The sequence below is a fragment of the Anomaloglossus baeobatrachus genome, chromosome 9 (assembly GCF_048569485.1).
Source record: "Anomaloglossus baeobatrachus isolate aAnoBae1 chromosome 9, aAnoBae1.hap1, whole genome shotgun sequence".
Classification (NCBI taxonomy): domain Eukaryota; kingdom Metazoa; phylum Chordata; class Amphibia; order Anura; family Aromobatidae; genus Anomaloglossus; species Anomaloglossus baeobatrachus.
The window spans coordinates 189,006,188-189,021,615 of record NC_134361.1 but is presented as its reverse complement, the minus strand read 5'-3'; the positions used below and the strand labels follow the sequence as shown (position 1 = coordinate 189,021,615).

The 15,428-nt window shown below is 45.4% G+C and overlaps 1 protein-coding gene across 2 annotated transcripts in view; it reads right to left on the bottom strand.

Moving 5' to 3' along the window:
* Window positions 1-15,428, bottom strand: part of ADGRD2 (adhesion G protein-coupled receptor D2) — a 322,387-nt gene that overhangs the window by 35,714 nt on the left and 271,245 nt on the right. For both annotated transcript variants that reach the window (XM_075324128.1, XM_075324127.1), the window contains one exon: window positions 9,572-9,602. In XM_075324128.1, the coding sequence (XP_075180243.1) occupies window positions 9,572-9,602 (31 nt within the window). The remainder of the gene's footprint in view (window positions 1-9,571; window positions 9,603-15,428) is intronic.

Genomic DNA, 15,428 nt, shown 5'->3' with positions numbered 1-15,428 from the left:
ACAACTCTTCTGATAATTCTTTTCTGTGTGGAATCTTGCAGGGAGCACCTGGTCGTGGCCAGTTCATGGTGAAGTTATGTTCTTTCCACTTCCGGATTACGGCCCCAACAGTGCTCACTGGGACCTTCAGTAGTTTCAAAATTCTTCTGTAACCAATGCTGTCAACAAATTGGTGACATGTTCAATACTTGTTTCGCCCACTGTAGGAAACTAAGGTCAAGTGATTTGTGGCCATTCCAGATATCGCAGTCCATTCTCAGACCGTGAATATTAGATGTGTAAAACCAGCTTAACTCTTTCAAGGCCTCTATAGGTGCCCTAATTTGATGGGGTAAATACAAATGACAGACTAACACCTTTATGCATAGTCACGTACATTTAGGTGATTACGGGGGTGATCATGTTTGGAGGGAGCTATAGATACCGGCTACATCACATAGCTGGCATTTACATCTAACAGCAATAGCTGGTATGGACCTTTGACTGCTCCTGTTAACCATGTCATTGCCGCTTTCAGTCTCTTAATTAAACGGTGAAGTTGCCTGTGCTTCTGAGCAACGTCTCTCAGTAGCCCCCCACGACACGATTGTGGGGCACCAAACAGTTAACAGGACAGCTAGGGCCCTGCTGAAGGCGTCTGTCATGACCCTCCTGGTACTCCTATGAAATGCAGCAATAGGCTGAGATTCATAGGTAACCATGATTTTTAATATATACTGCAATAGTGAAGGACTATAAAATAAAAAAGTTTGAAAAAAAAATATAAAGATTCAAATAATTCAACCTCCCTTTTCTTTTATTAAAAATAAAGAACTAAAAAAATGAAAGAATGAATATTTGGTAATGCCTCATTCACAAAAGTCCAATTTATCAACATCCAAAAATTAATTGTCAATAAATTTGAAGGTGTAAAGAGACAGAAAAACTAAAAACACCAGAATTACAGTTTTTCACTCACCTCGCATTCCTAAAAAATGCAATAAAAAGTGCTTCAAAATTACATAAAATTTGTTTTAAAAAATCATCAGTTTGCTATGAAAAGAAGAAAAAAAAACTCCTACACACAAATCAGTCGACTGAAAAATAAAAATTTTACGGGACTCGGAAAATGGAGACACAAAGAAAATTGTTTTTTTTGTTTTATGAACTTTTGATTTTTTTTCACCAGTTAAAAAAATAAATAAAATAAATAAAAAATTGAAATATGGTACTGACCTGATGAATCATGCTTTTAGGTAATTTTTTGCCATACAATGACTGTTATACAAACAAAATACAAAAAACAATGGCAGAATTGCATTTAATCCCGTTGGGAATATCTTTTGTTTCAAGGAGATTTTTACAGGCATCGCTGACTGTCATGGCGGTGTTAGGATCTGTGGAACTCCATATTCTGGCACTCTGCCTGCTAACTTCTCTGGTGTCTGTGATCAGTGCAGGCAGACTCAGGTGTCAACCCACAGACGTGTAGTTCATAGCCAGCCTAGTAAGAGTTAATCTCTGCTTGTTAATCTCCCTTGGCCACATGCTATGGGAGAGCCAGTCACATTCACTCTCTACCTATACATGCTGGCTGGACATTTCCATTAGTGCCAGCTATAGTTTATCTACACTGGTCTGGATAGGTGGTTTGATTCAGACTTACTGGTGATTGTACTGCTTTATTGCTGTGAGCATTTGTGGTGTTCACCCTTGTTGTCCTTTTGTTGCTGCCTTACTGCTCTTGCTTGTCTCCTAAGTTTCTTACTGTTTGCAATGTGTCTGAGTTTCTGTTTTTCTATGGCTGTCTGAATCTGTGTTTCCATCACACTCCTACCCCTTCCTTCCCTGGGGCGGGGAAACAGATTAGCTCTCGTCAGGAGTATAGCAAAACATGAGACTCAGGCCTCGCTACCATTAGGGTAACTCAGAGGAACCTCTAACACGTTGGACAATATAGGAGCCCCCTGTCCCTCACTATCCTGCAGTCACATCGTGATATCTTTTGTATGTTTTTAGCATATTTTATGATAAAATGAATAGTATCATTCAAAATGAAATCTCGTTCCCCAAAAAACAAGCCCTCATATGACTATGTCACAGGAAAAAGGTATGGCCCTTGAGAGAAAAGGAAGAAAAAAAACTGAAGTGCAAAAAAAAAAAATTGGCAACAGAGACAATGCCATGGTGGCAGCAAATTGTTGGGTATATTATATACCATATTTTTTCGTTTATAAGATACACTGAATTACAAGAGGAAAAAAAAGGTAAAAGAAAAAAAGGGGGCAGTCTTACAATCCGGTGGTGCCTTAACGGGAGTGGACAGCAGCAGTGGTGGAGCGGGGTCACAGGAAGCAGGGGCAGTGCTGGAGTAGGGCAATGCTGCAGGCGGTGCTGCGGGTGTCCCAGATGCTCGCTGCGGGCGCTGTGAGGCAGGCAACTTCCAGGAACTGTTGGCGGTGAGCAGATGGAGCTCTAAGCTCAAGAGCTCATCTGCATACATGCCACCTCTGGGTGCTATTTTCCTTAAGTCTGCTGCTGGGAGATCAATGGGCAGGAGGCAGAGCGTGCGCAGATGAGATCTTAAGCTGAGAGCTCCATCTGCGCACGCGCCGACTCCGGGCCATTAGTTTAAGTCATTTTCATGATGGCGCCCAACAGCCCTAGCACAGTGCCCATGACCTGCAGCCACAGCATAGTGCCTGCAGTCCCAGCACAGCACCGGCAGCTTCAGCACAGCGCCCGTAGCCTCAGCACAGCGCACGCAGCCACAGCACAGCGCCCGCAGCCACAGCACAGCCCCTGCAGCCATAGCACAGTGCCTGCAGCCACAGCACAGCGTTCGCAGCCACACACAGCACAGTGCCCACAGCCCCAGCACAGCTCCCGCAGCCTCAGTACAGCGCCCGCAGCCTCAGTACAGCGCCCGCAGCCTCAGTACAGTGCTCGCAGCCTCTGCACAGCGCTCGCAGCCTCAACACAGCGCCCGCAGCCTCAGCACAGCGCCCGCAGTCACAGCACAGCGCCTGCAGCCACACACAGCACAGCGCCCACAGCCCCAGCACAGCTGCCGCAGCCACAGCACAGCGCCTGAAGCCACAGCACAGCACAGCTCCCACAGCCACAGCACAGCTCCCGCAGCCTCAGCACAGCACCTGCGGTCATAGCACAGTGCCCACAGCCACAGCATCTGCAGCCACAGCACAGTGCTCGCAGCCTCTGCACAGTGCTCGCAGCCTCTGCACAGCGCCCGCAGCCTCAACACAGCGCCCACAGCCTCAGCACAGCGCCCGCAGTCACAGCACAGCGCCCGCAGCCACAGCACAGCGCCCGCAGCCACAGCACAGCACCTGCAGCCTTGCTCCTGCGACTCCTCTCCACCACCCCGGTAAGCAACATTCAGAATATAAGATGCACCCCTCATTGAAAAGTGCGTCTTATAATCCAAAAAATTCAGTGATATGACTTAGTGTGTGCCACTGTAGAAACACTAAAATGTGTAACAAAAAATAAAAAAAAAAAACATTTTCACATAATTAAATTGCCTTAAACGCTGGGAAAATATCTATTTTCGAGCTACCGCTGAATGAAAGGTTTTTATTTTTTTTTGCCGTCTTAAGATTTGTCTGGGTCATCCCATTAATTTGCTAAAACAGAGAAACTGTGACAGAAGGAAGAAGACACGGAGCATATTGTGATGAGCATTTTGTTAGAATAAAGAAAAGACCAAACGTATAAGGCCTGTGATTTGCGGATACAATAGTTTCTTATACTGACTTGCTTTTGTTTTCGCAGGCAACATGTTGCAGGAGCCAGACTGTGAAAGAGGGGGAGCTGGGAGCAGGTGGAGAAGTGGGCCCTTTGTGGAAGCAGCACAATTACCTGTATGTTGATGGAACTCGGGGAAGTGTTTATCACCCCTTGTGTGTTACAAGAGGGCAGTTATTACAGTTTTCTTTTCAATAAGAATTGTATTGTTGGAATTAAATAAGTTATGTTGGAAAATATTCCTCTCTAATAGATAATGAGCGACCTCTTTTGTTCGAGCGGTGGCAGAACAGTATTGATATTGAGTGTCAGCGCTGCAAATCAATTCAACTGACTTATACAGAGCATAGATCTATTGTCATTTAAGTGTGCCATTCACGTTACAGGGAACAAACCTTGCCCTTTAGATTATTTATTAAAAAAAAAATTACAAAAAAATATTTCAAATAAAACATACGTTTATGACCCTGTAGCTTAGGCTCTGTTCACACTTGGTAGATTGCATCTGGGATCCCCCTTTCCCCAAGCTAATATTTGTCACAGTAAGAAAAAAAAGGACTCCAGAACTATATTAGCCATCACAATTACCGGAACCCAAAAAAAGGACTCCAGCACTATATAATCTATCAAAATTATCCCAACCCCCCCAAAAAAGGACTCCAGCACTATATGTGCCATCAAAATTACCGGAATCCTAAAAAGGGACTTTAGCACTATATCTGCCATCCTAATTAGCGGAACCCAAAACAAGGACTCCAGCACTATATTAGCCATCAAAATTACCGGAACCCAAAATAAGGACTCCAGCACTATATTAGCCATCAAAATTACCGGAACCCAAAATAAGGACTCCAGCACTATATTACGCATCCTAATTACTGGAACAAAAAAAAAGGACTCAAGCATTATATTAGCCTTCAAAATTACTAGAACTCCAAAAAAGGACTTCAACACTATACCAGAACCCCCCCCCCCAGAAAAGATTTTTAGTACTATATTAGCCATCAAAATTACTGGAACCCCCAAAAAAGTACTCCAGCACTATATTAGCCTTCGAAACTACCGAAACACTAAAAAAGGGCTCCGGCTCAGCACTATATTAGCCTTTGAAATTACCGGAACCCAAAAAAAAGGGCTCCAGCCCAGCACTATATTAGGCATAATAGTTACTGGAACATAAACAAAGGACTCTAGCACTATATTAGCCATAAAAATTACTGGAACACAAAAAAAGGATTCCAGCACTATATTAGGCATCATAATTACGGGAACACAAAAAAAAAGTACTCCCCCAAAAAGGACTCTAGCACTATATGAGCCATGAAAATGATCAGAATACTAAAAAGGGACTCCAGCACTATATTTGCCATCATAATTTTCGGAACCAAAAGAAAGGACTCCAGCACTATATTAACCATCAAAATTAGTGAAACCCAAAATAAGGACTTCAAAACCACATTAGCCATCAAAATTACCCTAACCCCCCAGAAAGGACTCTAGCACTATATTAGGCATCATAATTACGGGAAGACAAAAAAAAGTACTCCAGCCCTATATTAGCCATCAAAATAACCGGAACCGAAAGAAAGGATTTTAGCACAATATTATCCATCAAAATTGCCAGAACCCAAAAAAGGATTCCAGCACTATATTAGCCATCAAAATTACCAGAACCCAAAAAAGGATTCCAGCACTATATTAGCCATCAAAATTACCGGAATTCCCACAAAAACAACTCCAGCAATATAGTAGCCATCAAAATTACCACTGTAACCCCCCATAAATGACTCTAACACTATATGAGCCATGAATTACCGGAACTCCCCCAAAAGGGACTCTAGCACTATATGAGCCATGAAAATGATCAGAATACTAAAAAGGGACTCCAGCACTATATTTGCCATCAAAATTATTGGAACCGAAAGAAAGGACTCCAGCACTATGTTACCCATCAAAATTATTGAAACCCAAAATAAGGACTTCAATTACCCTAACCCCCCAGAAAGGACTCTAGCACTATATTAGGCATCATAATTACCAGAACCCCCCAAAAAAAGATCTCTAGCACTATATTAACCATTAAAATTACCAGAACCCCAAAAAAGGACTCAGGCACTATATTAGCTATCAAAATTACCGCAAACCAAAAAAGAACTCCAGCATTATATTAGCCCTTAAAATTACCGGAACTCCAAAAAAGGACTCCAGCACTATATTAACCATCAAAATTACCAGAACCCCCCTCAAAAAAAGGTCTCTAGCACTATATTAGCCATCAAAATTTCTGGAAAACCCCCCCCCCCAAAAGTACTACAGCACTATGTTAGACATCAAAAGTTACGTAATCCCCAAAAAAGGACTACAGCACAGCATTATATTAGGCATCATAATTACTGAAACACAAAAAATGGACTCTAGCACTATATTAGCCATCTAAATTACCGGAACCCCAAAAAAGAACAACACTGCGCTTAATGTATTGTTTCTTAATGATTTTAGAGATATTCATTAAAAGGTATATTTTAGTCCTTGCTCTGAGCTAGCCCAAAAACGATCACCAGCACTATGTTTGGCATCATAATTACTAGAACCTATAAAAAAGAACTCCAGCACTATATTAGCCATCAAAATTAGCGGAACCCACAAAAAGAACTACAGCCCAGCACTATATTAGACATCATAATTACTGGACCACAAAAAAGGACTATAGCACTTTATTAGCCATCAAAATTACCAGAAGGCCAAAAAAAGGACTCTAGCACTATATTAGCCATCACAATTACCGGATACCCAAAAAAGGACTCCAGCACTATATTAGCCATTAAAATCACCGGAACCCCAAAAAAGTACTCCAGCACTATATTAGCTATCAAAATTACCGGATCCCAAAAAAGGACTCCAGGACTATATTAGCTATCAAAATTACCGGAACTCATAAAAAGGGACTCTAGCACTATATTAGCCATCAAAATAACCGAAATCCTGACACAATTATAGTCCACGTGTGAAAGGGGTTTGTCACTGTCACTTTGGATCCATTGTAAAATAGAAGACATTGGTGTGTGATGAGTCTCTTGTAGAGAGAAGCCTTTACCTTAGTGTTTTTTAGTTTGTTACACCTTAGTGAATGGCATCACATATTATAATTGTTATGGTGCACTTTATGTGGAATACAGGCAGCTCACAATAGGGCTTCCTTTGAAAGACTTTGCAAAAAGTAACTCCATTTAATAGGTCCTGGGAGAACAATGCCTTTTAGTTTTTAACCTGTATACAGGATTCTGGACTTACACAGGGACCCTTGGGTCACGTCCATAGAGTGGCTGCTGACAGATGAAGGAAGCTGACAAAGAATCTTTGTGATGTAGAGTAAAAACTAATTAGAAATATGAACGAAAGTCATGAAGAAAAAATTCAAGGAAGCTGGCAAAACTAAACAGCAGACCAGAGTTAGTACAACTTATAACTGGCAGCTTGCAGTAAGTTTCTGGGGGTTTAAATAGGGAGTGGCCCTATCCAAGGCTAGCCACACCAGACAACAATTGACAATTGCAATTTATAATCAGCACTCGGAATTAAGGCATGGATTCCCTGGCAGGGCCTCACACCACAAGTCCCAGTCATACTAGAGTAAAACAGGACCATGAATGTGTGTCCACAATGCAAGCGCCATGCAGTCTAGTGACACAGGCAGAAGTTGTAAGAAAGGATTCAGACACAAACGTAACAGTACTTGAACCTCTGTGGATTTCTTATAGTGTGTCATGTAACTAATTTTTCCAGTTTACAACTAGAGTAGTTTGACCAAGTTCTGTTCATATTGCTTTCAGGGGATACAACTCAGTACACAGCGTGCATGTATGAGGTATGTCTAGCTGATGTATGCAACCAGCGGCACAAGCAGATGACTATGAGCATACATCTATTTCCTGGATACACAATTTGGGATTATAATCTAGCGATGTAACATGGGAGTAATCTAATTTGTATTTGTGGATGATGATAATACAAACCAGTGAGAGACTACCTGGCAATGCATCCTGACTAATAGAAAGACAAGCGTATGGTAAAAGAGGACAACATAAAATGTTGCTCAGAAAATTTCTCTCTTATACACAACAATTTGTTCTTGACATTTTATATAGATACTCAATATCTCAAGTGCAAAACTTTAGACTAGGGTTGTTTCACATTGTGTTTTGCACAGTCAATTGCAAATATACATTAAAAGCATTTTCAAACATATGTATTGCCCAGTTTAGGTGTACAGTGACATCTGTCTTCCATGGGCATTATTGTTTAAACAAATACACACTGGCACACATTTTTCAAAACGTTGGAGCCTCCTAGTTAGTGCTACTTGTTGGTGTGGCTTCCTTGCAGTGTTTCACTCTGGCTTTTTTTGCCCAACAACCTGTCCTAGCCACTTATGTAACCAAACTGCAATGTTATACTAGTTACCTCTAAGACAGATAAATGGAGCAACTGCTGGAACCGATAAGATTCCTCTAAACTGCAATCCAAAAGAGCAGAGAAAACATTATCACATAGTTCCAAAAAATTGACAAGTCAAAAGTTTTGTGAAAAGGCAATGAAGCTTTACTGTGTAATCAAAAAAGGTATCAGGTTTTAAAGATTCATGGAAAGTCTTTTTAGAGATGGATGATTGATTTGATGACATCAGCCTTAAGACTTCTGCTGCAAAACCCTCTCCATTGGCTTGTGTTAGAGTTTCAAAAATTGCAGAGCAAGTGTGCTTACCAGTTTTCAGACCTTCTAAATGAAAGAATACTTACACAGTGCATAATAATCAATAGTTCAAAATATATTAAACTAGCTGTACTACCCGGCTTCGCCTGGGTTCATAACTGCTGTTAACAAAATAGAATGTATTAACAAAAATGTATTCTGCACACAAAAACCACAAAACAAATAGATAGAAATGTAATTATGTCTGTCTCCCCCTCTGTATATATCTCTCTGTCTCTCTCTCTATCTCTTTGTCTCTCTGTCTCTTTGCCTGTCTGTCTCTGACTGTCTCTGCCTCTTTCTCCGTCTGTCTCAAACTCTTTCCCTGTCTGTCTTTCTCTGTCACTTTCCCTGTCTCTTTCCCTGTCTGTCTCTTTCCCTCTCTTTCTCTTTTTCTCTTTCCCTCTGTCTCTTTCCCTGTGTCTGTCTCTTTGTCTGTCTCTTTACCTGTCTTTGTCTTTCTCTTACCCTGTCTGTCTCTTTCCCTCTCTTTCCCTGTTTGTTTTCCTGTGTCTGTCTCTGTCTCTTTGTCTGTGTCTGTCTCTTTACCTGTCTGTGTCTGTCTCTTAACCTGTCTCTCTCTTTCCCTCTTTCCCTGTCTCTCTTTCTCTGTCAGTCTGTCTCTTTGTCTGTGTCTGTCTCTTTGTGTCTGTCTCTTACCCTGTCTATGTCTGTTGCTTACTCTGTCTGTGTCTGTCTCTTTCCCTGTGTCTGCCTCTTTCCCTGTCTGTCTCTTTCCCTAGCTGCATTGTGACATGCCAACATTCCATATAAGGGCGTGGCTGCGCATTCTTCTGAAGTTCTGGCTGCACTGTGGCTCCCAGCTCCATTCGCTTTAATGGAGGCAGGCTTTTTGATGAATAACTGTAAAGAGCGGGGTTAAAATTTCACCTCAAAACATAGCCCATGATGCTCTTGGGGTCCAGAAGTGTGAGTGTGCAAATGCCAATCCCGGACATGCGCGCGCGCGCGCGCGCACACACACACACACACACACACACACACACACACACACACACACACACACACACACACACACACACAGCTTTATATATTAGATATGCTGTCCACTTACCTGCGGCTTTGAAAGAGGTCAGTTCCACAGCCTGTAAACAAAGAAAAGAGGAAAAATAAGAACAATTGTTTTTCATTATTGAGGTATATATACTGTATATATATACATACACACGCACAGGGCCGGCGTCAGCACCCGGCAAACCCGGGCAAATGCCGGGGCCCTGGAGAGCCGGGGGGGCCCACTCGGCCTCGTCAGTTCTCCTGTCCCTTGGCCGGGGCCCACTCGCCTTTACAGTTCTGCGGTCCCCGGCCGAGTTCCGGGGACCGCAGTCCTCGGCAGCAATCTGCGGCGCCGTCACTTTAAGGCGCGCAGACATCCTCGTTTGAATTTCACCTGTGGGCGGAGCTACCGCCTTCTCAGTCCCACAGATGAAGGAGGCGAGCTTCTGTCCGGCGCTGTGTGGGCCCCCTCTCCACCGTGACCATCGGGTAAGTGCCCTCCCCGCCTCCCCATTATAGGCCCCGGTGAGCTGCTTCTACCCCCTGGATGTATGCCCTGGCCCCTGCCAATGCCCCCACCCGCCGATTCCGCGGGTGCGGGCCCCGCCGAGCCGCGGGTGCTGGCCCCGCCGAGCCGCGGGTGTGGGCCCTGCCGAGCCGCGGGTGCTGCCAGTGCCGCGGGTGCTGTACCCGCCGAGCCGCGGGTGTGGGCCCTGCCGAGCCGCGGGTGCTGCCGCTGGTGCTGTCCCCGCCAAGCCGCGGGTGTGGGCCCCACAGAGCAGCAGAGTTGTGTGCATTTGTCTGAATGTAGCAGAGTTGTATGTGTTTGTCTGTATGTAGCAGAGTTGTATGTGTTTGTCTGTATGTAGCAGAGTTGTATGTGTTTGTCTGTATGTAGCAGAGTTGTATGTGTTTGTCTGTATGTAGCAGAGTTGTATGTGTTTGTCTGTATGTAGCAGAGTTGTATGTGTTTGTCTGTATGTAGCAGAGTTGTATGTGTTTGTCTGTATGTAGCAGAGTTGTATGTGTTTGTCTGTATGTAGCAGAGTTGTGTGTGTTTGTCTGTATGTAGCAGAGTTGTATGTGTTTGTATGTAGCAGAGTTGTATGTGTTTGTCTGTATGTAGCAGAGTTGTGTGTGTTTGTCTGTATGTAGCAGAGTTGTATGTGTTTGTATGTAGCAGAGTTGTATGTGTTTGTCTGAATGTAGCAGAGTTGTATGTGTTTGTCTGTATGTAGCAGAGTTGTATGTGTTTGTATGTAGCAGAGTTGTGTGTGTTTGTCTGTATGTAGCAGAGTTGTATGTGTTTGTCTGTATGTAGCAGAGTTGTATGTGTTTGTCTGTATGTAGCAGAGTTGTATGTGTTTGTCTGTATGTAGCAGAGTTGTATGTGTTTGTCTGTATGTAGCAGAGTTGTATGTGTTTGTCTGTATGTAGCAGAGTTGTATGTGTTTGTCTGTATGTAGCAGAGTTGTGTGTGTTTGTCTGTATGTAGCAGAGTTGTATGTGTTTGTATGTAGCAGAGTTGTATGTGTTTGTCTGTATGCAGCAGAGTTGTGTGTGTTTGTCTGTATGTAGCAGAGTTGTATGTGTTTGTATGTAGCAGAGTTGTATGTGTTTGTCTGAATGTAGCAGAGTTGTATGTGTTTGTCTGTATGTAGCAGAGTTGTATGTGTTTGTATGTAGCAGAGTTGTGTGTGTTTGTCTGTATGTAGCAGAGTTGTATGTGTTTGTCTGTATGTAGCAGAGTTGTATGTGTTTGTCTGAATGTAGCAGAGTTGTATGTGTTTGTCTGTATGTAGCAGAGTTGTATGTGTTTGTCTGTATGTAGCAGAGTTGTATGTGTTTGTATGTAGCAGAGTTGTGTGTGTTTGTCTGTATGTAGCAGAGTTGTATGTGTTTGTATGTAGCAGAGTTGTATGTGTTTGTCTGTATGTAGCAGAGTTGTGTGTGTTTGTCTGTATGTAGCAGAGTTGTATGTGTTTGTATGTAGCAGAGTTGTATGTGTTTGTCTGAATGTAGCAGAGTTGTATGTGTTTGTCTGTATGTAGCAGAGTTGTATGTGTTTGTATGTAGCAGAGTTGTGTGTGTTTGTCTGTATGTAGCAGAGTTGTATGTGTTTGTCTGTATGTAGCAGAGTTGTATGTGTTTGTCTGTATGTAGCAGAGTTGTATGTGTTTGTCTGTATGTAGCAGAGTTGTATGTGTTTGTCTGTATGTAGCAGAGTTGTATGTGTTTGTATGTAGCAGAGTTGTATGTGTTTGTCTGTATGTAGCAGAGTTGTATGTGTTTGTCTGTATGTAGCAGAGTTGTGTGTTTGTCTGTATGTAGCAGAGTTGTATGTGTTTGTCTGTATGTAGCAGAGTTGTATGTGTTTGTCTGTATGTAGCAGAGTTGTATGTGTTTGTCTGTATGTAGCAGAGTTGTATGTGTTTGTATGTAGCAGAGTTGTATGTGTTTGTCTGTATGTAGCAGAGTTGTATGTGTTTGTATGTAGCAGAGTTGTATGTGTTTGTCTGTATGTAGCAGAGTTGTATGTGTTTGTCTGTATGTAGCAGAGTTGTGTGTTTGTCTGTATGTAGCAGAGTTGTATGTGTTTGTCTGTATGTAGCAGAGTTGTGTGTTTGTCTGTATGTAGCAGAGTTGTATGTGTTTGTCTGTATGTAGCAGAGTTGTATGTGTTTGTCTGTATGTAGCAGAGTTGTATGTGTTTGTATGTAGCAGAGTTGTATGTGTTTGTCTGTATGTAGCAGAGTTTGTGTGTGCGTTTGTCTGTATGTAGCAGAGCTGTATGTGTTTGTCTGTATGTAGCAGAGTTGTGTGTTTGTCTGTATGTAGCAGAGTTGTATGTGTTTGTCTGTATGTAGCAGAGTTGTATGTGTTTGTCTGTATGTAGCAGAGTTGTATGTGTTTGTCTGTATGTAGCAGAGTTGTATGTGTTTGTATGTAGCAGAGTTGTATGTGTTTGTCTGTATGTAGCAGAGTTGTATGTGTTTGTCTGTATGTAGCAGAGTTGTGTGTTTGTCTGTATGTAGCAGAGTTGTATGTGTTTGTCTGTATGTAGCAGAGTTGTGTGTTTGTCTGTATGTAGCAGAGTTGTATGTGTTTGTCTGTATGTAGCAGAGTTGTATGTGTTTGTCTGTATGTAGCAGAGTTGTATGTGTTTGTATGTAGCAGAGTTGTATGTGTTTGTCTGTATGTAGCAGAGTTTGTGTGTGCGTTTGTCTGTATGTAGCAGAGCTGTATGTGTTTGTCTGTATGCAGCAGACTTGTGTGTGTGTGTGTGTGTGTCTGTAAGTGTATATGACTGTATATATTTGTCTGTTTATATGTATTTTTGTGAGTTTGTCTTTAAATATGTATATGTTTGTATCGGTGTCTGTGTGTGGATGGGGCCCACTGGGACTCTTCCGCCCGGGGCCCACAAAAACCTGGAGCCGGCCCTGCACACGCACTCTATTTTTCGGTTTATAAGACGCACCGGGTTATAAAACACACACCAAATTTAGAGAAAAAAAAGGTAAAAGAAGGGGGTCTGTCTTACAAACAGGTGGTCTATAACCAGGGAAGGGGGATGGCAGCGATGGTGGGACAGAAGCAGTGGTGGTGCAGGTCGATGCTGTGGGTGGTGCGACCGGCAGGTGTCACAGATGCTCTGAGGTAGGCAACTTCCAGAAACTGTCGGCGGTATGGGCTTCAAAGAAATGGTACCCAGGGTCGGCGCGTGTGCAGATAGAGCTATTGGCTCACTGACAAGCTGAGATCTCATGTGTGCATGAGCTACCTCCGGGCAGCATTTTCCAGAAGTCCGTTGCTGGGAGATCAATCAGTCAGAGGTGTGCACAGATGAGATCATGACCCGAGAGATCCATCTGTGCACGTGCCACCTCCAGGTGCCATTATTTGAACCCCGCACTGCCGACATTTTCAGCCCTTGCCTCACTGCCTGCTGCACAGGCTCCAGCTCAGTGCCTGCCTCCTGCGACCCCTCTCCACCACCTCTCGGTTAGGTGCATTCGGATTATAAGATGCACGCATCATTTTCTTCCCAATTTTTTGGCAGGAAAAGTGTGTCTTATAATCCGAAAAAATATGGCATATACACACACGTCGTAGTCTATGTGTGAAGCTCTACCAAGTGCCGCTAGTAAGTGCATGTTAGGAATATCCTCAAAATGCCAGACCAGAAGTGTCCAGAAGGTAAAAGCTACAACTGTTTAATCATACCTCCCAACTTTTAAAGAAGGAAAAGAGGGACAAAGTTTGCGGCGCGCGTAGCGCGCCGCGGCAAATTTTTAGGCCACGCCCCCTAACCACACCCATTTCACAGTCACGCCCATATCCACTCCCCATCCACACCCATTCAGCACAAACACGCAGGCAGCCGGCGGGCCTCCAGCACGGACACGCAGGCAGCCGGCGGGCCTCCAGCACGGACACGCAGGCAGCCGGCGGGCCTCCAGCACGGACACGCAGGCAGCCGGCGGGCCTCCAGCACGGACACGCAGGCAGCCGGCGGGCCTCCAGCACGGACACGCAGGCAGCCGGCGGGCCTCCAGCACGGACACGCAGGCAGCCGGCGGGCCTCCAGCACGGACACGCAGGCAGCCGGCGGGCCTCCAGCACGGACACGCAGGCAGCCGGCGGGCCTCCAGCACGGACACGCAGGCAGCCACAGTGAGGCGGCCGGTCGCCCGCACAGTGAGGCGGCCGGTCGCCTTCACAGACAGGCAGCCGGCCGCCTTCACAGACAGGCGGCGGGCCGCCCGCACAGAGAGGCGGCCAGCCGCCCGCACAGAGAGGCGGCCGGCTGCCCGCACAATGAGGCGGCGGGCCGCCCGCACAGACAGGCGGCGGGGGGCGCCCGCACAGACAGGCGGCAGGGGGGCGCCCGCACAGACAGGCGGCAGGGGGGCGCCCGCACAGACAGGCGGCAGGGGGGCGCCCGCACAGACAGGCGGCAGGGGGGCGCCCGCACAGACAGGCGGCAGGGGGGCGCCCGCACAGACAGGCGGCAGGGGGGCGCCCGCACAGACAGGCGGCGGGGGGCGCCCGCACAGACAGGCGGCGGGGGGCGCCCGCACAGACAGGCGGCAGGGGGGCGCCCGCACAGACAGGTGGCGGGCCGACCGCACAGACAGGCGGCCGGCCGACCGCACAGACAGGCGGCCGGCCGACCGCACAGACAGGCTCCGGCCGGGGGTGAGGGGGGAGGGAGGGAAATCAGCGCTGGGGAGATTAGTTTACTGTACCAGCAGCAGCACAGGCAGCGCTCCTCTCTATGCCACGTCTACTAGGATGGTAGGAGGGAAAAGCAGGGAGGCGGAGAGAGAGTGGGTGGGCGGAGCCCGGGAGCCGGCCGTCCCGCCCATGGCAACGGGACAAACAACGTAAAGCGTGAAAGTCCCGCTGTATCCGGGACGGTTGGGAGGTATGCAGCATGTTAGAATGTGTACATAAGATCCCGCTGGTGGTGGCCGCAGCTTATAGGCCCCAAATCTGGTGACAGGTTCCCTTTAAAGTGAACCTGTCAGGTGCAATATGCACTCAGAGCCAGGAGCAGTTCTGGGCACATATTGCTAATCCCTGCCTAACCGTCCCTGTATACACTAGCATAGATAAAGAGATCAAGAACAAATATTTTTAAAGATCTTATGTCTTATGCTAATGAGCGCGGGGACTAGTCCGAAGGGCGTTACTTCACTTGGCTAGTCGGCTCGCATAGCATGTTAGCATGTTATTACGCCCCTGTGTGAGTACTAATACGCTATGTGAGCCGACTAGCCAAGTGAAGTAACGCCCTTGGGACTAGTCCCCGCGCTAATTAGCATAAGATATAAGCTCTTTAAAAATACTTTTTCTATAGATGCCTTTATCTATGCTAGTGTATACAGGGACAGTTAGGGAGGGATTAG